Here is a 21,346-nt window from a genome sequence, read left to right on the forward strand (position 1 = left end):
TGAGTGAGAGATTCTGTGAGTGTGGTTGTTTTTTTTAAATTATTTTTAGTATTTTTATTTATTTTAGAGAGAGTGTGTGTGCGCGTGCGAGACAGAGAGAGAGAGAGAGTGGGAGAGGGGCAGAGAGCTGTCAGCACAGAGCCTGTTGTGGGGCTCAAACCCATGGGCTGTGAGATCATGACCTGAGCCAAAGTTGGACGCTTAACCAACTGAGCCACCCAGGCGCCCCATCTGTGAGTGTGGTTATTAACTATGGAGCAAGATAGGAGGAGGATGTGACCATAAATTGATGAATCCAGAGACCAGGTCCAAGGAGATGGCATTTGGGACCAAAGAGAAGGACATCTCAGGGTGGGAAGGCATGGGTATGGTGGGGCAAGACCTGAGTGCTCACACATGTGACCAGATGTTTCTGGTTAGGAGAGAAGCTAGGCTGCTGGGCTCAGGAAATGAGTACTAGTCTGAATTCACCATCTGAGCTATAGGTTTATATTCGTGGATATGCGGAGAAAGCACAGGGGCTAACGGGGAAGTGTGGGAGGGTTTTGTGCAGAGGATAGAACAAGGTCAGCTGTGAGTGTTGAGGACATTGGAGGTCAATCCAGAACATGTATCAGAAAAGGTTGAAGGAAAAGGTCAGTGTGGTGGTCCCGTTAGATCCACAATGTGCCAGATAGGAGCAAGGAGGTGGTAGCACCCTCTAGATACCTCTAATCCCTGGTGAAGGGAGTCCTCAGAAAGCCATAGATACTGGCTCAACAGCTCTTTGATGGGGCACCAAGGAGGGGCCCCATGGCCCTCCTTCTCCACAGCCCCTACCCTCTTGATCTCACGTTCCACACACGGTCTCCACAATCCCCGTCTCATAGAGCCAAGCCTTGGGGTCCTAGTTGTGGCACCCATGGGTATAGCCATCTGGTCGACCCTTGTCCTGCCAACTGTGTGGCTTCTGGGTTTGCGGAAGGGGTGGGAGTGGCCTGTGGACAGCTCTGACCAAGTGCAGCAGGGGTTTCTTTCGGCTGTGCCAGTCTTCTGCCAGAAACCCCACCAAGAGTATTAGGATCACAGCCCCGAGGCATATCCGGACCAGATTGCCCTTGGTGTAGTGCTGCCGGGCAAGACCTGGAGGAGAGAGGAGAGATAGAGCAGGTGATAAAAGCCCCTCTTCAGGACCCGCTTCAAGGGACATCTTGCGTTCCTCGTAGCCATAACCCTCATCTAAGATCCTATTATTCTCTGCTACCTACAATGCCAGTCTCCTTACTAGAGGCCCCCTCCCCTCCTCACCAAGGCTGGATACTTATTCTCTAAACATCACTTCTTCCCATACTTGCCCTCCCCACACACAGTCGCTCTCTGGTTATTTGGCTAATTGCAGAAGAAAAGATTGTTACAAGGGGTAGAAGAAGGGAATTGTTACAAGGGGTAGATGGATGGAATTTATCCTTCTCTGATCCTCTAGAAAATCTCAACCTCCCCCCCCCCCCGATGTTAATGATCAATTCTGAGTTCTAAGTGCTGATATTTACCCTTAATATTTTACCCACCAGGACCCAAGATCATAGAGCCTTAGCTTTCATACAGGAAAAGCAGTCAGCTTTAGGGGAAGACACAGGAATGGGAATGGGGAGGGTCCAGGGAGGACCCGTTACTCACCAATTGGAGAGTCTGACCCCTTTGGAAAGATGGTGATATTCCTGGAAGGCTCTGGGAGTCAAAAAGGGTGGGGGGGGGTGAGTTTAAAGAGATGAGACCATCTCCTCTAGCCCTGTTCCTGCCCCTATCCTGAATATATGCATTTGGGAGGCAAAACCTCATGGCTATAAGAAAAGCATGAACTACAGAGTCAGGCTATCCAGATTTGAACCCCAGATCTGTCACGAATTAGATGTGGAGCCTCTCCCAAGTGACTCAACGTCTTGAGTCCATTATCCCATCTGTCCAGTGAAAATAATTATAATGCATCACAGGTTAATGTGAAAATTAAGCCAATAACAATAATAACAGCATGAGGCACAGTGCTTGACATATCATAAGTACCCCATACATGCTAGCCCTCCTACTGTCTCTGCACAAGTATCCCCAGAGACTTTCCAGGTGTTCAGCTGTACTCATCAGACAGGTGCATGTTTTAATATACTGTGAAAATCGGTGTAATGGGTAGTCCATAGGACAGAGGAAACAGCATAACCCAGTGTCAGAAAAGGTTTCCTGAGGGACTGAAGCCATGAGGAAATGGAAGGAAAGGCAGAGCTAGTGGCTTGGGTGCAGGGTCACGAAGAGATGTTGAGTACCCAGAAGAGCTTCATCTGACTCTGTATGGCTGAGGTTTGCATGAGGAATGAAGACTGAAGGAATCAACAGCGGCTGATCTAACGGCATTGAATTTAAAAGCGTTGAACATTAAGCTGAGAAGCCTGAGCTATATCCTAAGGGTGATTAGGAATTCAGAAGGATTTTCTTTTAATTTTTTTTTTAAATTCCAGTTTCATACGGTGCAATATATTGGTTTCAGGAGTAGAGTTTAGTTATTCATCACATACCTGTAACAAGTTCTCATCATAACAAGTGTCCTCCTTAATGCCCATCCCCCATTTAGCCCATCCCCCCCCACCAACCCTCAGTTTGTTCCCTGTCATTAACAGTCTCTTATGGTTTGTTTCCCTCTCTCTTTTTTCACTTCCATATGTCCATCTGTTTTTGTTTGTTAAATTACACACATGAGTAAAATCACGTATCTGTCTTCCTGTGACTTATTTCTCTTAGCATAATACACTCTAAATCCATCCACATCATTGCAAATGGCAAGATGTCGTTCTTTTTTTATCTTTGAGTAATATTCCATTGTGTGTGTATACCACATCTTCTTTATCCATTCATCAGTTGATGGACACTTGGGCTCTTTCCATATTTTGGCTATTGTCGATAGTGCTGCTATAAACATTAAGGTGCATGTGCCCCCTTTGCATCAGCGCTCCTATATCCTTCGGATAAATACCTAGTAGTGCAATTTGTAAATCATAGGGTAGTTCTACTATTAACTTTTGGAGGAACCACCATACTGTTTTCCAGAGTGGCTGCACCAGTTTGCATTCCCACCAACAGTGCAAGAGGGTTCCCCTTTCTCTGCATCCTTGCCAACATCTATTGTTTCCTGGGTTGTTAATTTTAGATGCTGTAGCATCTGACTTCAGCTCAGGTCATGATCTCACAGTTTGTGGCTTTGAGCCCCATGTTAGACTCTGTGCTGACAGCTCAGAGGCTGGAGCCTGTTTCAGATTCTGTGTCTCCCTCTTTCTCTGCCCCTCCCCCTCTCATGCTCTGTCTCTCTCTGTCTCAGAAATAAATAAACATTAAAAAAATTGTTTTAATCTAGTTTGTTGGATATAAGTATGGCTACTCAGCTTCCTTTTGATGACCATTAGCATGATAGGTGGTTCTCCATTCCCTCACTTTCAATATACAGGTGTCTTTAGCTCTAAAATGAGTCTCTTGTAAGCAGCATATAGATGGGTCTTGTATTCTTACCTATTCTGATACCCTATGTCTTTTGACTGGAGCATTTAGTCCATTGACGTTTAGAGTGAGTACCGAAAGATACGAATTTAGCACCATTGTGTTACCTGTGGATTTCATGTTTGTGGTGATGTTCTCTGGCCTTTTGTAGTCTTTGTTACTTTTGGGTCCCCCCCCCGACTCAAAGAGTCCCCTTTAATATTTCTTGCAGGGCTGGTTTACTGGTCACAAACTCACTCCTTCAGTTTTTGTTTGTCTGGGAAACACTTTCTCTCTCCTTGTATTCTGAATGACAGCCTTGCTGGATAGGGTATTCTTGGCTGCACATTTTCCACAAGCATTCATCACATGGAATATATACTGCCACTCCTTTCTGGACTGCCAGGTTTCTGTGAACAGATCTGCGAACCTGATGTCTTCCCTTGTAGGGTAGGGACTTTTTTTCCCTTGCTGCTTTTAGGATTCTTTCCTTTTCTGTGTATCTTGTGGATTTGACTATGATGTGTTGATGATGGCCAGCTTTTGTTGCATTCAGTGGGAGTTCTCTGTGCTTCTTGGATTTCAATGTCTGTGCCCTTCCCCAGATTAGGGAAGGTTTCAGCTATAATTTCCTCAAATAAACCTTCTGCCCGTTTTTCCTTCTCGTCATCTTCAGGAACCCAGAAGGCTATTTTGAAAAAGGATGGTGGAGAATCTCACCAGGGTGTTAGAAAGAACTTGCTGGCCTCAGGAGTCTACCAGAGAGCTAGAGTTGGGTAGAGCACAGATATCTAACCTGTCCTCAGGGGATCGGCCAAGGTTTTCTGTCTCTACGGAAATGGAGACTTTTTCCAGGAAAAGCGAGGGGAAAGAGAACTACAGCATGAGGGAAGCATGTTGTGTGGGACTGCGTTAGTAAGAGGATGCACTGAGCAATAGGAAACAAGATTACACACATGGACCACAGCAAAGTCAGAAGAGCAGTGTGTAGGAATGAGTGATGGTCTTCCCATCATAACCTTGGCTCCGCCATCTTTGAAACGGCCACATTATCCAGAATGCTCCTCTGTCCCGAAGCTCAGAGCCCACCTCTATCCCATCCTTGATCCTCAGACCGAGGATTTTCCTTGGACAAGTCAGGTGGTTTCCTGAAGCAGACTAAAAGCCTATGGCCCTAGATGATGAGAGAGAAACCAGTTCTCATACTCTTTTCTGCTGGGCTCTGAGTGCCTGGTTACTCACCAGTTGTGGAGCCTTTGTTGATAAATGAGATGTTCAGTTTCCTGGAGGCTTCTGGGAATTCTAAACAAGAGGGTAATAAGACAGTGGATCATGTCAGGTCTTCCCAGTGAGTCCCTACACTCCATACCCCTTCTGAGATATCTGGGCTTCCTGCAACCCCTTTCTCTGACACACTTTGTACAGACACTGAGGAGAAACAAACACAGAAGGGCTGTAAGAACATGTTGTTTTCTATCAGTGGCTTAGTAAGAAATGGATCCATTCATCCATCGATGGGCATTACATTATTTCCTCTTTTTTGGCTATTATGAGTAATGCTGCTATGAGCATTTATGTACGAGTTTTTGTGTGAATGAACATCTTTGATTTTTAAATTTTTGGGGGGGCTATATCCCAACAAGTGGAATAGCTGGGTCCTGTGGTAGCTCTGTGATAAGGTCATTCTTCCTGAGGGAGCTGCTGGACCATTTTCCGTGGCAGCCGTGGCTCTTTTTATTCCCACCAGCAGTGTCTGAGAGTTCCAGTTTCTCCACATCCTCACCAACACTGCTGTGCATTATTATTATTATTGATTACCATTCTGGTGGGTATGATGAATTTCATGGTATGTGACTTACAACTCAACTAAAAACATAAGAAATGGATCAGTAGGTCTGTGCAAGCTCAGTGGCTGATACCAGTCTCCGAGCCTAAGAGGCTCCCCTCCCTCCGAAGGTCATTTTCTTTTTTTTTCTTTTTTTTTTAATTTTTTTTTCAACGTTTATTTATTTTTGGGACAGAGAGAGACAGAGCATGAACGGGGGAGGGGCAGAGAGAGAGGGAGACACAGAATCGGAAACAGGCTCCAGGCTCCGAGCCATCAGCCCAGAGCCCGACGCGGGGCTCAAACTCCCGGACCGCGAGATCGTGACCTGGCTGAAGTCGGACGCTTAACCGACTGCGCCACCCAGGCGCCCCTAAGGTCATTTTCTTAACCAGGGACATTCCCGATTCCGTGGGCACCAAAATATTTCCTAAAACCCCTCAACCTATAAATATATAGCTCCTATTGAGGGTGGGGAAAGTCTCCGAGGTCCTTTATTATGGCAGAGTCAGCTCATCAAAGCCTAGCTTACGCTCGCCTATCTGTGGTATAAAAAGAGCTTGGATATTATGGGTTCTCCATTATTTCTCTTCCTGTGAGTTTCATTAATAAATTTTGGGTCGTCGGCGCGCCTGGGTGGCTCAGTCAGTTAAGCATCCGACTTCGGCTCAGGTCATGATCTCACAGTTCGTGAGTTCGACCCCCACGTCTGTGCAGACAGCTCAGAGCCTGCTTGGGATTCTGTGTCTCCCCCTCTCTGCCCCTCCCCTGCTCATGCTCTGTGTCTCTCTGTCTCTCAATAATAAATAAACGTTAAAAAATTTTTAATTAAAAAAATAAATTTTGGGTTGAATTTAGATTAAACAGGCAGTACGTGCATATCATGGAATGCTACTCAGCCATAAAAATGAACACACTGTTGATAATCATAATAACTTGGGTGGACCTCAGATCATCGTGCTGAGTGAGCAAAGGCAGCCTCAAAACATTCCATGCTATGTGGACCTTTCCATTTATGCAAAACATTCCCAAAATGACATTAAGTAGAAGAACAAGCTAGTACTTGCCAGGGGTAGGAGGGGAGAGGGTGCGTGTAACTACAAAGGGGTGGCCTCAGGGATATCTTGCCAGGATGGAATAGTTCTGTATCTTGAGTGCCGTGGTGGTTACACGGATCTACACATGTGATACATTGCTGTAGAACTGAATACAAATATTGCGTCAGGGTCAGGTTCCCAGTTTTTATGTCGAACTACAATTAGGCAAGATGTAACCACCGGGGAAAGGTAGGCAAAGGATACATGAAGTCTTTCTGTATTGTCTTTGTAACTTCTTGTGGACCTACATCTCGAAAGTTTTAAAATTGCAATGAGAAATACACACACACACACACACACACACACAGTGTGCCTCATTTGGCATGACAGCCCCCATATTGTTCTCAACCTCACATGTCAGCACTTTCTCCTCCTCCTTGTCTCTTTTCAGCCTGCTTCTATTCCTTGGGATTTGGGTCTATCCCCAACACACAGGGAATGCTAGAGATGTCACAGCCTGATGTACAATTTCTTAAGGCACAGGCGGGTATCCTACACATTGGAATCCACTGAGATGCCTTTGAAGATGGGGGCACACTATGGCTCACACAAACTTTAATCCACTGGTTCTCAAAGTGACATCCCCAGATCAGCAGCATCAGTATCACCTGGAAAAGTGTCAGAAATTGACATAATTGGACCCCACCGCAGACCTTCTGAATCAGGAACTCATGGGGTCCAGAAACCTAGATCACCTCCAGGTGATTCTCAGGCCCCCTAATCTTTGAGAACCACTGGCCAATGGAATCAGAGACTCAAAAACTAGAGTCCAGGAAGGGTGCCTGGGTGGCTCAGTCAGTTAAGCGTCCGACTTCAGCTCAGGTCATGATCTGGCAGTTCATGAGTTCAAGCCCTGAGTCAGGCTCTGGGCTGACAGCTTGGAGCCTGGAGCCTGCTTTGGATTCTGTGTGTCCCTCTCTCTCTGCCCCTCCCCTGCTTGTGCTCTGTCTCTCTCTGTCTCAAAAATAAATAAAAAACATTTTTTAAAAATGCCTATCTAATATTGTTACATATATTATTATACTCGTCTTCTTTATAGGCAGAAATAAGCAATTTTTAAATATATCAAATGTGTAAAAGAGACAAGTGAATTAAATTAAGAAATACAGATAAAGGGGAGAAAGAAAAGACGGGGTCTGTGGGTCTATACCCCAGACACCAGGATGAATCCTCCAGAATTTACCTGTCACAGAGGAAGGTGGTTCTGTGGGTAACCAGCCAGGGGTCGCAGAAGTCCCTAGGAAATCAGAAAAAGAGAGACTTCTGTGCTGTGTCAGCTGTGGGTCCTGAGTAAATAATGAAGCATTTCTGTGACCCAGTTTCCTCACCTAGAAAAGGAATATGAGAAAGGTCACATCACTGGACTGTCACGGGTATTAAATAGCACACCTAGCACATTCGGGGGCTAATTAATAATGACAACCCCTGTAGCTGCCTTCCTTGCTCTTCGAACCCCTGTTCTGTCCCTTTTCCTGGATCTCTGTGATCTGCACCTTACTTCGTCCCTTGGAGTAAAACTGACTCTTGTGTCCTGGAAAAGCAGATAAAGAGGCAGAAGCTATGGATACATGTGGGGACGGGGGAGGCGATACATACAGGGAGAAAGGGTGATGGCTGTATAACAAGACACAGCCCCTTTCCACCCCAGGACATTTGCTCACACGACCCTATATGCCTGCAGCCCATCTCACTACTCCACCCACCTGGTTACCTCTTCCTCTGCCCTGAGATCCACATCAAACATTGATTATTCAGAGAAACCTTCCCAAACTGCTTCCTCTTTAGCTCCTAACAGCACCACATACATCTAATTCATAACGCACATCACAGTCACAACTATACATGTTGTGCTGGATGCATCTCGAAGAGTGTTGGCTCTAATTACTATATGTAAGTATTAGGTGTCTGTGTGTATATGTGTGTGTGTGTGTGTGTGAGAGAGAGAGAGAGAGAGAGAGAGAAATACCATATAGAGTTTCAAGCAGTCCCCAGCAAAGCACCAGCCACAGCATAGGCACTTTTGAAATATATGCAATTAAAAAAGCAACAAGTGAACAGGGACCCAAAAAAGGAAAAAATCTATAGAGGCAGGAGGATTAGTGGTTTTCTGGGGCTGAATGAGCAGTGGGGAGTGCCTGCATATGGCCATGAGGGATGTTACAGGGTGGTGGAAATACTCTACAAGTGGATTGTGGTAGTGACCACACAACTCTGTAAATTTACTAAACACCACTGAATTGTACACTTAAAACAGGTGGATGTTTGCTAAGCGCCTGCTATGTTCTGGGAGCTATTGGTGGTGGTGGGGACACAGCGGAAAAGAAAACAGAAGTTAATGTCTGTCTTTCTGGAGCTCACATTCCAGGAGGCGGGGTCAGACAGATGATAAACACCATAAATCAGTATGAGGTATGCACAGGTGTGGATGCCATGGAGAAAAATTAAGGCAGAGAAGGTAGCAGAGTGCATCAGAGAGGCAAGAATGGGACTTTTGACTGAAGGCCAGAAGGAGAAATGGAATGAGCCGTAAGAATACCTGGGCGGGGCGCCTGGGTGGCTCAGTTGGTTAAGCGTCCGACTTGGGCTCAGGTCACGATCTCACAGTTCGTGGGTTCCAGCCCCACGTCGGGCTCTGTGCTGACAGCTCGGAGCCTGGAGCCTGCTTCGGATTCTGTGTCTCCCTCTCTCTCTGCCCCTCCCCCACTCAGGTTCTGTCTCTCTTTCTCTCTCTCTCTCAAAAATAAATAAACATTTAAAAATAAATAAAAATAAAAGAATATCTGGAGAAAGTGTCCCAGCAAGTGCAAAGTCCCTGAGGACATAACGAGCCTGCATATTCAAGGAAAAGCAAGATAGGATGTAGTCAATACTATCCTAACCACTTTATATGGTCACAGACAGTAACCAGACTTATCGTGGTGGCCATTGCATAATGCATACAAGTATCAAATTACTATGTTGTACACCTGAAACTAACACACTATGGTATGTCAATTCTTCAATTTAAAAAGAGTGTTTGAAAAAAACCAAGATGCTGGCGTATCTAGAGCAGAGTAAATGAGGGAGGGGCAGTAGGTCAGGCAATCAGGCAAATGAGGGGCTTGGAGAGGAGTGAGTGCCAGGGAGTCAAGCAAAGGGATGACCATCATCTGATTTTGACAAGCTCTTCTGAAAGGATTCCTCTTGCTGTGGTTTGGCAAACGCTCAAAAGAGGGCAAAGGTATAAAGTCTTGCAAACCACAACCAGTAGGTAAACATACCTCCTGGAGATTAATGCACAGCCTACTGTCAGCAGCACCGCGTTACAGAAAAGTTGCCAAGAGGTTAGTTCTTTAATGGTCTTGCCACGAAGAAGCAAAGGCAATTATGTGAGGGCATGGAGAGGTTAGCTAATGCTCCGGCGGTAATCGTGTTGCAGTATATAAATGTATCAAATCATCTTGCTCTGACATCTTATACAGTGTGACGCGTCCCTTATATCTCCATTTGTACATTTGTTTAATTAAAAAAGTTAAAGGAGGGGCACCGGGGTGGCTCAATGGGTTGAGCGTCTGACTTCAGCTCAGGTCATGATCTCATGGTTCGTGGGTTCGAGCCCCATGTCAGGCTCTGTGCTGACAGCTCAGATCCTGGAGTCTGCTTCAGATTCCGTCTCTCTCTCTCTCAAAAATAAACATTAAAAAAAAAAAAAAAGATGTGGTAGGAGGCATGTGGTGGGAAAGGACACCAATACTTAGAAGAAAATGCCCCTGAGTATTACAGCAAAAACGCAGAAGTGGCTTCCTTTGAATGTTCGTGTTATTTTAAGGGCAGTTACAATCACTTAGCATTAAATGTACCATCTTAAACATTTAAGTGTATAGTCAGTGGTATTACGTACATTCACATTGTCGTGCGGGAAGTCTCAGAACTCTTTCATCTGTCAAAACCGAAACTCTGTGCCCATTGCACACTAACTCCCCTTCTCTCCTCGCCTGACTTGCCAACCCCCTTTCCATTCTCTGCCTCTATGATGCTATTTTTAGATGCCTGACGTGAGTGGAACCAGACAGTATATGTCCTTGTGCGACTGGCTTACTTGACATGGTGTGACAGCCTCCAGGTTCATCGATACTGGAGCACATGCCAGGATCGCCTTCCTTTTTAAGGCTGCGTGACAGCTCTTCCATTGTGTGTTATATACCCCATTTTCTTTATGAACTACGCTGTCCTCTTTGGAAAGCGGCACGCTTTAGCAATGAAAGACGGATACCTGCTACAATGCGCACGAAACTCACAAACATTAGGCTGAGTGAAATAAGCCAGTCACAAAAGGCTGCATGTTATAGGACTCCATATATGCGAAACTCCCCTCCCCCCAAAAAAAAGGCAGATTTATAGAACTAGAACGTAGATTTGTGGTTGCATGGAAAACGACTGCAAACAGGCTCCGGAGACCCCTCAGAGGTGATGGAAATGGATTAACACTGGGTTGTGGTGATGGTTGGACAACTCCATGAACTTACTAAAAACTACGGACACTTAAAAAGGGTAACTTTTTAAAAAAAAATTTAATGTTTATTTATTTTTGAGAGAGACAAAGACGGAGCAGGAGCAGGGGAGGGGCAGAGAGAGAGGGAGACACAGAATCCAAAGCAGGCGGGGCGCCTGGGTGGCTCAGTCGGTTGGGCAGCCGACTTCGGCTCAAGTCACAATCTTGCGGTCCGTGAGTTCGAGCCCTGCGTCAGGCTCTGTGCTGACAGCTCGGAGCCTGGAGCCTGTTTCAGATTCTGTGTCTCCCTCTCTCTCTGCCCCTCCCCTGTCTCTCTCTGTCTCAAAAATAAATAAACATTAAAAAAATTATTTAAAAAAAAAAAAAAAAAGAATCCAAAGCAGGCCCCAGGCTCCGAGCTGTCAGCACAGAGCCCGACGCGGGGCTCGAACTCATGAACCGTGAGATCGTGACCTGAGCCAAAATCAGACACTTAACCGACTGAGCCACCCAGGCGTCCCAAAAGGGGTAACCTTTTAGGTCTAAAAGCCATACCTCAATAACACAGCTGTAAAAAAAAAAAAAAAAAGAATTTGCCACAACATGGATGGAACTAGAGTGTATGATGCTAAGTGAAACAAGTCCATCAGAGCAAGACAAATACTCTGTGATTTCACTCATGTGTGGAATTTAAAAACAAAACAGATGAACGGATGGTAAAGGGGTGAGGGAAGAGAAGAGGGAATCAAACCACAAGAGACTCTTAACGATAGAAAACAAACAGGGTTGATGGAAGGAGGTTAGTGGGGGATGAGCTAGACGGCTGATGGGCATTAAGAAGGGCACTTGCTGGGATGCACACTGGGTGTTGTAAGTGATGAATCACTAAAGTCTGCTCCCGAAACCAATATTGCACTGTATGTTAACTAAAATTTAAACTAAAAAAAAAAAAAAAAAAAAAAAGAATGGAAGGCAATTTGTAGTGAATAATGACCTCACTAGCTAGATTTCAATGAAAATAAGTCTGAGTACAAATACGTTTTCATTTTACCCTGTACTAACTTTATTCATCCACTGAGGACCAGAAGGAGAAGAATTTTCCCCTCGCTAATAGATAGAATCATTAGTCTTTTGTACATTGGGGCATTTTAAACAGTTCAGTTGCTGGGTGCCTGGTTGGCTCAGTCAGAAGAGGACACAACTCTTGGTCTCCCAGTGGTGAGTTCAAGCCCCATGATGGGGCTTGAGATTATTAGAGATTTTTTTTTTAATTTTTTTTTTCAACGTTTATTTATTTTTGGGACAGAGAGAGACAGAGCATGAACGGGGGAGGGGCAGAGAGAGAGGGAGACATAGAATCGGAAACAGGCTCCAGGCTCTGAGCCATCAGCCCAGAGCCCGACGCGGGGCTCGAACTCACGGACCACGAGATCATGACCTGGCTGAAGTCTGACGCTTAACCGACTGCGCCACCCAGGCGTCCCAGAGATTTTTTTTTTTAATAAATGGGTGTAAAGGAGGGCACTTTTCGGGATGTGCACTGGGTGTCATAAGTAAGAGATGAATCACTGAGTTTCCTCCTGAAGCCAAGACTACCTTGTATGTTAACTAACTTGAATTTAAATATAGGTGATAGATAGATAGATAGATAGATAGATAGATAGATAGATAGATAGATAGATGATAGATAAACCAACTTTAAATAATTCAGTTGCTTCGATACTTGGGAAGGCACATAACCATAAAACAGTGGTGAACATAGAATATCAACAATGGTTTTTACGTTTGCATCAGTTGATGCAAAGGGCTTAGCGGCAAGCTTTGTCGTAAAGATACCTTGCACTTCGACTATTACGAATAAGAAAGGCTGAAAGGATGGTACCTGTGTGAAGGGAGTCAAAGTTTCCTTCCTGGAACACGGACATTTTTTAAGTCACTTCCCTGTGTTTTTTGCTGCTACGTGTGTGTGTGTGTGTGTGTGTGTGTGTGTGTGTGTGTGTGTTTTAAGTTTGTTTTGAAACCTAGATGAGACACAAGGCATTCTCTGTAGTATGAAGAATTATTTTTTCTAACGTATATACTCTGTAGTAGAGACAATAACAACCTCTCAAATATGCTCGTGTCCTAACCCCCAGAATCTGTGAATACGGCACCTCGCATGGTAAATGGGACTTTGCAGGTGCACTTAAGGATGTCGGGGTGCAGAGGTTATCCTGATTATCCACGTGGACCCAGTGTAATGGCAGTGTCCTTAAAAGTGGAAGCAGAAGGGGGACAGGGGCAGACGAGTCTGAGACTGAAGGAGTCAGACTGAAGGAGTCAGAGACTGAAGATGCTGCACTGATAAAGCGTGATAAAGGGAGGGACCACGGGAGCCAAGGGATGCAGGGGCCTCTAACAGCTGGAAGAGGCAGGGGAGAGATTCCTCCCTGGGGCCTCTGGAAGGAACACAGCCCAGCTGACGGCTTTGTTTTGTCCCAGTGAGACCCATTTGGGACCTGACCTCCAGAAGCGTAAGGGGATAATACATTTGTGGGGGGCACTTGGGTGGCCCCCTCGGCTGAGGGTCTGACTTTTGATTTCGGCTCAGGCCACAGTCTCACAGTTCGTGAGTTCAAGCTCCGCCTTAGGCTCTGTGCTGGCAGTGCGGAGCCTGCTCTGTATTCATTCTCTCTCTCTCTCTCTCTCTCTCTCTCTCTCTCTCTCTCTCTCTCTCTCTCCCTCCCTCCCTCCCTCCCTCCCCCCCCCTCAATAAATAAATATACATTACAAATAAGTTCATTTGGGCTATTTTAAGCCAGTGGATTAGTGGTGATTTGCTAAGGCAGCTCTAGGAAACGAATACACCCTCCAAAGCCTCAGACTTCTGCTGGTCTCCCACCTCCTGTGCACCTGCTGGTCCCTCCCCCTGGAACTTCCAGCAGAGTTTGCAAGGGCTGCGGAAGAAAGGCGGGGTCTGCACCTCCCTCACCTGTGACCACAAGCTCCAGGGGGTCGCTGGGGGCTGACCACAGGTACGGGTGTCGGCTGGAAAAGCTGTAGCATCGGTACATCCCACTGTGGGCAGCAGTCACTGTGATGATGGGGAAATCGGCCCTGTACCACCTCTCGGGTCCCTTGTAGGGGCCAGTGTCCCCCTCCTTGTATAAAGCAAATTGGTCAAAACCGTACTGGCTGCGACACTGCAGAGTGACATCCCCTCCTGGGGATACGGCCGGGCCAGGCTGGGCTGAAAGCGAGGGCTTGGCGTAAACTTCTGGGGAAGAAAAAGAGAGCTCTGGTATTAAAGACAGTGGCCAGCGTGTCAGGCCTGAGTGTGGGAAGGTTCCCCCCACCTCCTAAGAACTAGGGAACTTGGCAGGTGTTTCCTTCCTAGAGAACGCACTCGCCCTGCTACCTGCTCACAAAAAGTTTAAGGGAGTGTGACCAGAGTCACATCACAGTGCCCCGGCTCAAATCCTGGTTCTGTCACCGAGGAGCTGGGGGGGGGGGGGCGCCTGGAGATGAGTCTCCCCCTCTCTCTGTGCCTCAGTGTTCTTTAGTATAAAATGGGCATGGCTGGATGAAGCATTATGTATCAAGCGTTTAGCGGAGTACCTACTGGATCGCCAGCTCCCCAACTATGATGGTGGTAACAAAATGACTGAAGCTCATCTCACACTGCAAGCCAGTGTTACAGAACACAGTCTATGTTGTAAACCTGTATCAAAATGCCAGCTTCCAGGGGTCATTCCAAGCTTATGACTCATATCGCCTCATTGAAGCCTCACAAAAGCATAGTGAATTCGTCACTATGAATACCCCGGTTTTAAAAAGGGAACTTGGGAGTACGACGCTAAATAGCTTGCCCAAAACCGTAATATACTAAGTGGCAGAGGGGCGCCTGGGAGGCTCAGTTGGTTAAGCATCTGACTTCAGCTCAGGGCATGATTTTGCTGTTCATGAGTTTGAGCCCCGCGTCGGGCTCTGTGCTGACAGCTCAGAGCCTGAAGCCCGCTTCAGATTCTATGTCTCCCTCTGTCCGTCTGCCTCTCTCTCTCTCGCTCTATCTCTCAAAAATAAATAAACGTGAAAAAATTAAACTTGGGGGCAATTGTAAATAGGAAGGGATATACTTAATTTGAAGGTAGCATTTGAGTCAGCCCCAAAAGCAAAGCGGGTACCCTTGCGTGGGGCATATGGACCACTGCACTGGCTCAGGGATTAGGCTATGCAAAGTTTAAAGGGGTGCCAAAAAAACCCCTCAGCAATGAAGGTAAATAATATTTCAATGCATTCGTCAAACCAAAATTAATGCAAATAATTCATAGTGAACAAAATATCAAGATTTTAAAAAAAGATTCCAACTGTGCCTAGTGGAGCCTGAGGCAAAAGGTTCAAAACACTTTTGTGTATTTCTTTTTTTTAATTTTGTTTAACGTTTATTTATTTTTGAGACCAAGAGAGACAGAGCATGAACGGGGGAGGGGCAGAGAGAGAGGGAGACACAGAATCGGAAGCAGGTTCCAGACTGAGCCATCAGCCCAGAGCCTGACGCGGGGCTCGAACTCACGGACCGCGAGATCGTGACCTGAGCTGAAGTCGGACGCTTAACCGACTGAGCCACCCAGGCGCCCCACTTTTGTGTATTTCTGTGGTTAATTTTTTCCACACTATTAACATAGTTGAAAAAAATACTGAAAAACCAAGTTATTAAAACTCATGAATTATTCTAAGTTTATTTCATTTGTACCACCCCCCACTCCCCAAAAAAGAATGTATTGTCATCAGACTCTCCTGGCTTTCATGGAAGCAAACTCAGCAATGATATTTTCAAAATCTATTTGGAATAGAACCATTTAAAAAATACATTCGAAATAAAAGCCTAAGCTGCAAACACTTTATGCCATCAAAAAATAAAAATGCATTAGAGGGGCGCCTGGGTAGCGCAGTCGGTTAAGCCACCGACTTCGGCTCCGGTCATGATCCCCCAGTTCATAGGTACAAGCCCCAGGCCGGGCTCTGTGCTGACGGCTCAGAGCCTGGAGCCTGCTTCGGATTCTGTGTCTCCCTCTCTCTCTGCTCCTCCCCCGTTCATGCTCTGTCTCTCTCTGTCTCAAAAATAAATAAAGGTTAAAAAAAATTTTTTTTAAAAATACATTAAAAAAAAAAAAGAAAGATATTACATAGACCTATTATGAGGATCACCGCGGGCGGTCGGCACCTCCCCTAAATGTCCTGGGCAAGGCTAGGGCCCTACTCGCCCCATCCTAACTAATCCGGGGCCCCTGGGACTCGGGGTTCACTGTCATTACCATCCCCCTTTTGGCCTTCCTGGAGCCCCGAGGCCACAGGTGCAGCCACCCCCTCCCCCCCCCCCACACCCATCCAAGTACCGGTAGCCACCAGCTCCAGCCGGTCGCTGGGGGGAGACCAGCGGGTCCCGTTCTGGTAGGAGCAGCGGTAGCACCCGGCGAAACTTTGCTTCATGGCCGGGATGAAGAGGACGGCCTGATCCTTATACTTCCCAGACCTCAGCTTCTCCAGGCGGTACAGGTCCACACCCGGAGGCCCCTGGCATTGGATGGTCACCGGCTTCTCCAGCGGCACTAGAGAGCTAGGCAGGGCGCGGAGGGAGGGCTTGGGCAGAGAGACTAGAAGGGAAGGGGAGCCTGGTGGAGGGCGCCTTCCAAACAGACCCCTCCTCCCCCCGGGGCCCTCACCCTGCCCGCCTGCCCCTTCCCCGTGCAGGCTGAACCCAGAGGGATCCAGGACTCACCCTGCCGACTTTGCACCACCTGCCCCAGACACAGCCCTGAGCAGAGAAGAGAAGGACCAAATGCTAGGACCTCGCAGAGGCCACACTCACACCTGCAGAGCAGGTGGTAAGACATTTGCATGCATTAATTTTCTCTTGTCCTCATTTTTTTTTTTTTTTTTTGAGGACACACACACACATAATTTAAGGGCTGGAAGAAGCCGACCATAAAACGCTGCATATTGTAGGGTTCCATTTACCTGAAGCGTGCTGAATAAGTAAATCTGCCCAGACAGAGAAAGTAGATGCGTGGTTGCCAGGGGCGGGGGGGGGGGGGGGGAATCAAAAAGGGATTATCACGGACACCGTTTCCTTTGAGAGTGGTAACAACGTCTGGCAACAAGATAGAGGTGGCGGTGGAGGTTGTATACATTGTGAATGTAGTAAATGTTATTAATGACACATTTTATGCTAACTTTGTTACTTTACCACAATCCTTATATTTTTAGTGTTTTTATTATTTATTTTTGAGAGAGAGTGTGAAGGAGAAGAGGGGCAGAGAGAGAGGGAGACACGGAATCCCAAGCAGGCTCCAGGCTCTGAGCTGTCAGCCCGGAGCCTGACGCAGGGCTCAAACTCACGAGCTGGGAGATCGTGACCTGAGCCAAAGTCAGACACTCAACCGACTGAGCCACCCAGGCTCTCCAACCACAATTTTTAAAAAGCCAACCAGAGATTCCTTGCCCTGCTCCTAATGCACACACTTTTGGCAACCATAAAGAGAATTACCTTCTCTCTGAAAAGGGGGCTGTGTGCAGGGTATATAACATTGTATAAATTGAAGGGGTGTGTGTGTGTGTATGTGTGTGTTGATTTGATACATTTATATATCACAAAATGATTACCTCCACATTGTTAGCTAACACCTCCATCATGTCACATAATTACCATTTCTCTTTTTTTGTGGTGAGAAACCTTAGGATTTTCTGCAACATGGCATCATTGGCTTTATCACCATGCTGTGCATTAGATACAGATGGGGTCTGTTGCATTATACCTTGTCAAGAGATCTGGAGGTGTGTTAATCATGGATTCCCCACTGTTTTAACCCATATCCCCGGGGGGGGGGGGCACCTGGGTGGCTCAGTCAGTTGAGTGCCCGACTGTTGATTTCAGCTCAATCATGATCTCATGGTTCGTGAGTTTGAGCCCTGCGTCAGGCTCTGTACTGACAGAGCAGAGCCTGCTTGGGATTTTCTCTCTCCATCTCTCTCTGCCCCTCTCCCGTTCATGCTGTGTGTCTCTCTCTCAAGATAAATAAGTAAACTTTTAAGTATAATTGCATTGTTATGAGTGTACAAATATTATTCATGCCTGAGGATTGTAGTATTGGCCTTGTATATTTTTCCTAGAGTCACTATTTGCCTGGCTTATGTCCATCCTCATAGTTTTCCTTGACCCTAATGTCTGATTCTTTACACGGTTCCCAATAGTCTCCCACATAATTTTATACACCTGTCAACCTGCATAATCTATGAATTCCGCTTCCTCCCTCAGAGGCGCCTTTCCCCCATTTTCCTTCTACCTTCTCTACATTGAACAGCTTTTTTCTCTCAAGCTAAGACTCTTTTTTTTTTTCCTTTAATCTTTTGGCTGAGGTGGTAGCATCTCCTGTTTTAGTCTCACCAGTATTGCCAAATTTAGCAAATAAAAACATAGGACTCTCGCTTAAATGTGAATTTCAGAAAAACCGTGAATATTTTTTTTATAGTGCGACCCATGAGATGCATAGGATATACGTAGGCTTAAAAAAATTATTTGTTGTTTCTCTGAAATTAAATTTCCCTGAGATTTGCTGTGTTTTGTCTGGTAACCCTTATCCTTGCGCGTGCGCACACACACACGCACACACATGCACACATGCGCACACACTAGAAGGGGGAGTAGTTATCGTTTTGATTATAAACATAAGGAAGCTGGACAGAGAGGGGACGCAGTTTCTCTCAGCTCACACAGATGGGAAATGGCTGAACCTGGATGATCCCTGACTCCAGGGCTCAGCGGATGACTGCTTATCTCCAGCCCCCCTCTGAGCCCCGGGTTCTGCTCCCTATTCCTATGCTGTACCCACATCTTTGTCCACTGCCCAAGACACAAGCCCCTCTCAGCCTCTCCATGGGTTTCCCTGCAACCTTCTAACGTGACTGGAGGTGTTCCAGGTGCCCTTCTGAGCGCTTCCTGTATGCACTCTAAATCACGGCAATCCTACTGGTTAGGGACCGCTGTTAGCCCCACTTTATAGATCAGCCTATAGAGACAGTCTCCTGTCCACTGTCCTGGACTGTAGATTCTAACACCAGCAGCATATTTTAGTGGTAAAGAATGTGAACACAGCACCAGATTCTTTAGTTTATTCAAGTTCTAGATATGCGACCTTAAGCAAGTTCCTTAATCCCTCTGGGCCTCAGTGTTCTCCTCCATAAAATGGAGGTAATAATAGCCCCTACCTAGTCAGACTGCTGTGGGGAAGAGGTGAGTTAAATGCCTGTTTAAAAAAACAAAGCAAAACAAAACAAAACACGGGGGCACCTGGGTGGCTCAGTCGGTTGGGTGCCCGACTTCAGCTCAGGTCATGATCTCACACTCCGTGAGTTCGAGCCCTGCGTCGGGCTCTGTGCTGACACCTCGGAGCCTGGAGCCTGCTTTGGATTCTGTCTCTCACTGTCTCTCTCTGCCCCTCCCCTGCTCATGCTCTGTCTCTCTCTGTGTCAAAAATAAATAAACTTTTAAACATTGAAAAAATTATAATAAATAAATAAATACAGCTGGTTCATGTAGGACAGCAGTGAAAGGCCAGTCTGCATTGGGTTTGAATGATCCTAAGGATTTTATGCTTTTAAGCAAGCACTACAGAGCTCCTGAAATAGAAGAATCTACCCGCACTGCACATTGAGATCTGCCTGCCATGGTGTCTGATAAGAACTGGAGTCGGTGGGGCGCCTGGGGGGCCCAGTCGGTTGAGCGTCCGACTTCGGCTCAGGTCATGATCTCGCGGTCTGTGAGTTCAAGCCCCACATCGGGCTCTGTGCTGATGGCTCAGAGCCTGGAGCCTCTTCAGATTCTGTGTCTTTCTCTCTCTCTCTCTGCCCTTCCCCCGCTCACACTCTCTGTTTCTCAAAAATAAATAAAAATTTTTAAAAAAGACTTGGAGACACCGGTGGATGAGGAAAACAGAATCTTAATCCATAGTCCACCTGAGATGTGCTAAGCTTCTGTAGTAAGCTCATAGCAGCGGCCGCGGTGAGAGGATAAGTGAGGTTAATCGGGATAGGGCAAAGGTAGCTGTTCTCTGTTAAGCAAAATTACTGAGCTATAACATATACCAGAGTAAAGATGAGATAGGTGAACATTAATAAAATTGTTAAGCTAACTGATTAAAAAAAAATTAGTCGAGGGGCACCTGGGTAGCTCATTTGTTTAAGCTTCTGACTTCGGCTCAGGTCATGATCTCGTGGTTCTTGGATTCCGTGCTTGCTTGCCCTCTCTCTCTCTGTCTCTCTCTCTCTCTCTCTCTCTCTCTCCCCCCTCCCCAGCTTGTGCTTTCTCTCTCTCTCAAAAATAAATAAACACACATTAAAAAAAGAAAAAAAACATGGAATAACACCCAGCCCATAGTGTTACATGAGGGTGTGTTAACGAATGACTGACAGGCGGTTTGTGCTCATGGCGTTTTCTTATCCCCAGGACACAGCTGTTCCTTCCTGCTTGGCCCCTTGGAGCCTCTGTCCTTTTAGCAAGAACGTTCTTCTGGAGAAATAGGAACCTATTCATCTTATAACTGGAAGTTTGTTCTCTGTCCATCTACCTCCTCGTTTCCCCCCACCCACCCAACCCCCGGCAACCACTGGTCTACTCTCTCTACCTTAGTGAGCTAGACTTTCTGGGGTGCCACATATATATGAGATCATGCAGTGTTTTCTTTCTGCACCTGGCTTATTTCGCTTAGCATCGTGGCCTCAAGGTCCATCTGTGTTTTTGCGAATGGCAGGATTATTTCCTCCAGTGCTGCAGGGTTTGCTGACAGAATCTAGTCCTGATGTCACCAAGTCCATATTTAAAAAATTAATTAATTAATTTTTAAAACATGGTACATAGAGACAAAGTTAGAACCCCAAGCAGAAGACCCGTACCGTTCCCAACCGAGCCATGAAGAGAATATAACAGAGTAACAGACAAACACCACCTCCCTGGGGCCCTGTTTTCCCACCCAACAAAGGAAGGCGCCCTCATAGGTCCCCTGAATTGCCCTGAAATTCATTTCCGATCCAATTTTTCAAAACATTCTGAGTCTCATAGCCCACTGCCTGTCCCGCGGCATTTCCCAGAACAGCCCTCAGGACTCACCGAGACCGAGAAGGGCAGACAGGGACGGGGCCATGGTCCTTCAGCCCGTCCAGAGCTCTGTAGCCCAGGAGGGACGCTGCAGGGAGTGGGAGCAGAGACACAGGATGTGGTGAGGATCCAGAACCCTCTCTTCCCTTCCCCCAGCAGCCTGGCCTTTCCTAATTGCGGCTCATCAAGCTGGAGCCGTCCCCTCCGTAGCGTGACTTGCTCACAAGCTCGCAGAAGCTCGTTTATCTTCTCCCACCAGCCCGTGGTTGTACTGTGTCTGCCTCCTGAGGCACTGAGGTGGAATGCTAGCTGAAGGATCTCCTTCACGG

General features: G+C 46.5%; 2 protein-coding genes across 4 annotated transcripts in view; both read right to left on the minus strand.

Moving 5' to 3' along the window:
* Positions 1-21,346, minus strand: part of RDH13 (retinol dehydrogenase 13) — a 280,844-nt gene that overhangs the window by 217,484 nt on the left and 42,014 nt on the right. The window lies entirely within an intron of this gene.
* On the minus strand, positions 105-21,189 carry GP6 (glycoprotein VI platelet). 3 transcript variants are annotated; one of them, XM_053210668.1, is made up of 8 exons: positions 21,030-21,189; positions 16,647-16,682; positions 16,264-16,521; positions 13,860-14,141; positions 7,601-7,654; positions 4,738-4,797; positions 1,657-1,707; positions 105-1,122 (listed from the first exon to the last, which is right to left on the minus strand). In XM_053210668.1, the coding sequence occupies exons 1-8, from the start codon at positions 21,061-21,063 to the stop codon at positions 887-889; spliced, it is 1,011 nt and encodes a 336-aa protein (XP_053066643.1). In that variant the 5' UTR covers positions 21,064-21,189; the 3' UTR covers positions 105-886. The 3 variants fall into 3 exon arrangements, with proteins under 3 accessions (XP_053066643.1, XP_026893147.1, XP_053066644.1); XM_027037346.2 differs by having other exon boundaries at positions 13,860-14,144; positions 21,030-21,186; XM_053210669.1 differs by lacking the exon at positions 16,647-16,682 and having other exon boundaries at positions 13,860-14,144; positions 21,030-21,183.

This window comes from Acinonyx jubatus, chromosome E2 (genome assembly GCF_027475565.1).
Source record: "Acinonyx jubatus isolate Ajub_Pintada_27869175 chromosome E2, VMU_Ajub_asm_v1.0, whole genome shotgun sequence".
In the NCBI taxonomy this organism is placed as follows: Eukaryota; Metazoa; Chordata; class Mammalia; order Carnivora; family Felidae; genus Acinonyx; species Acinonyx jubatus.

What these genes read in the sequence shown, in the direction of transcription:
- GP6 (XM_027037346.2), bottom strand. Translation starts at nt 21,063, where the DNA reads ATGGCCCCGTCCCTGTCTGCCCTTCTCGGTCTCG. An exon ending in GGTGGTGCAAAGTCGGCAGG is followed by an intron (nt 16,522 to 16,646) that starts GTGAGTCCTGGA and finishes CTTCCCTTCTAG; the next exon opens with TCTCTCTGCCCAAGCCCTCC. An exon ending in GCTGGAGCTGGTGGCTACCG is followed by an intron (nt 14,145 to 16,263) that starts GTACTTGGATGG and finishes TTTCTTCCCCAG; the next exon opens with AAGTTTACGCCAAGCCCTCG.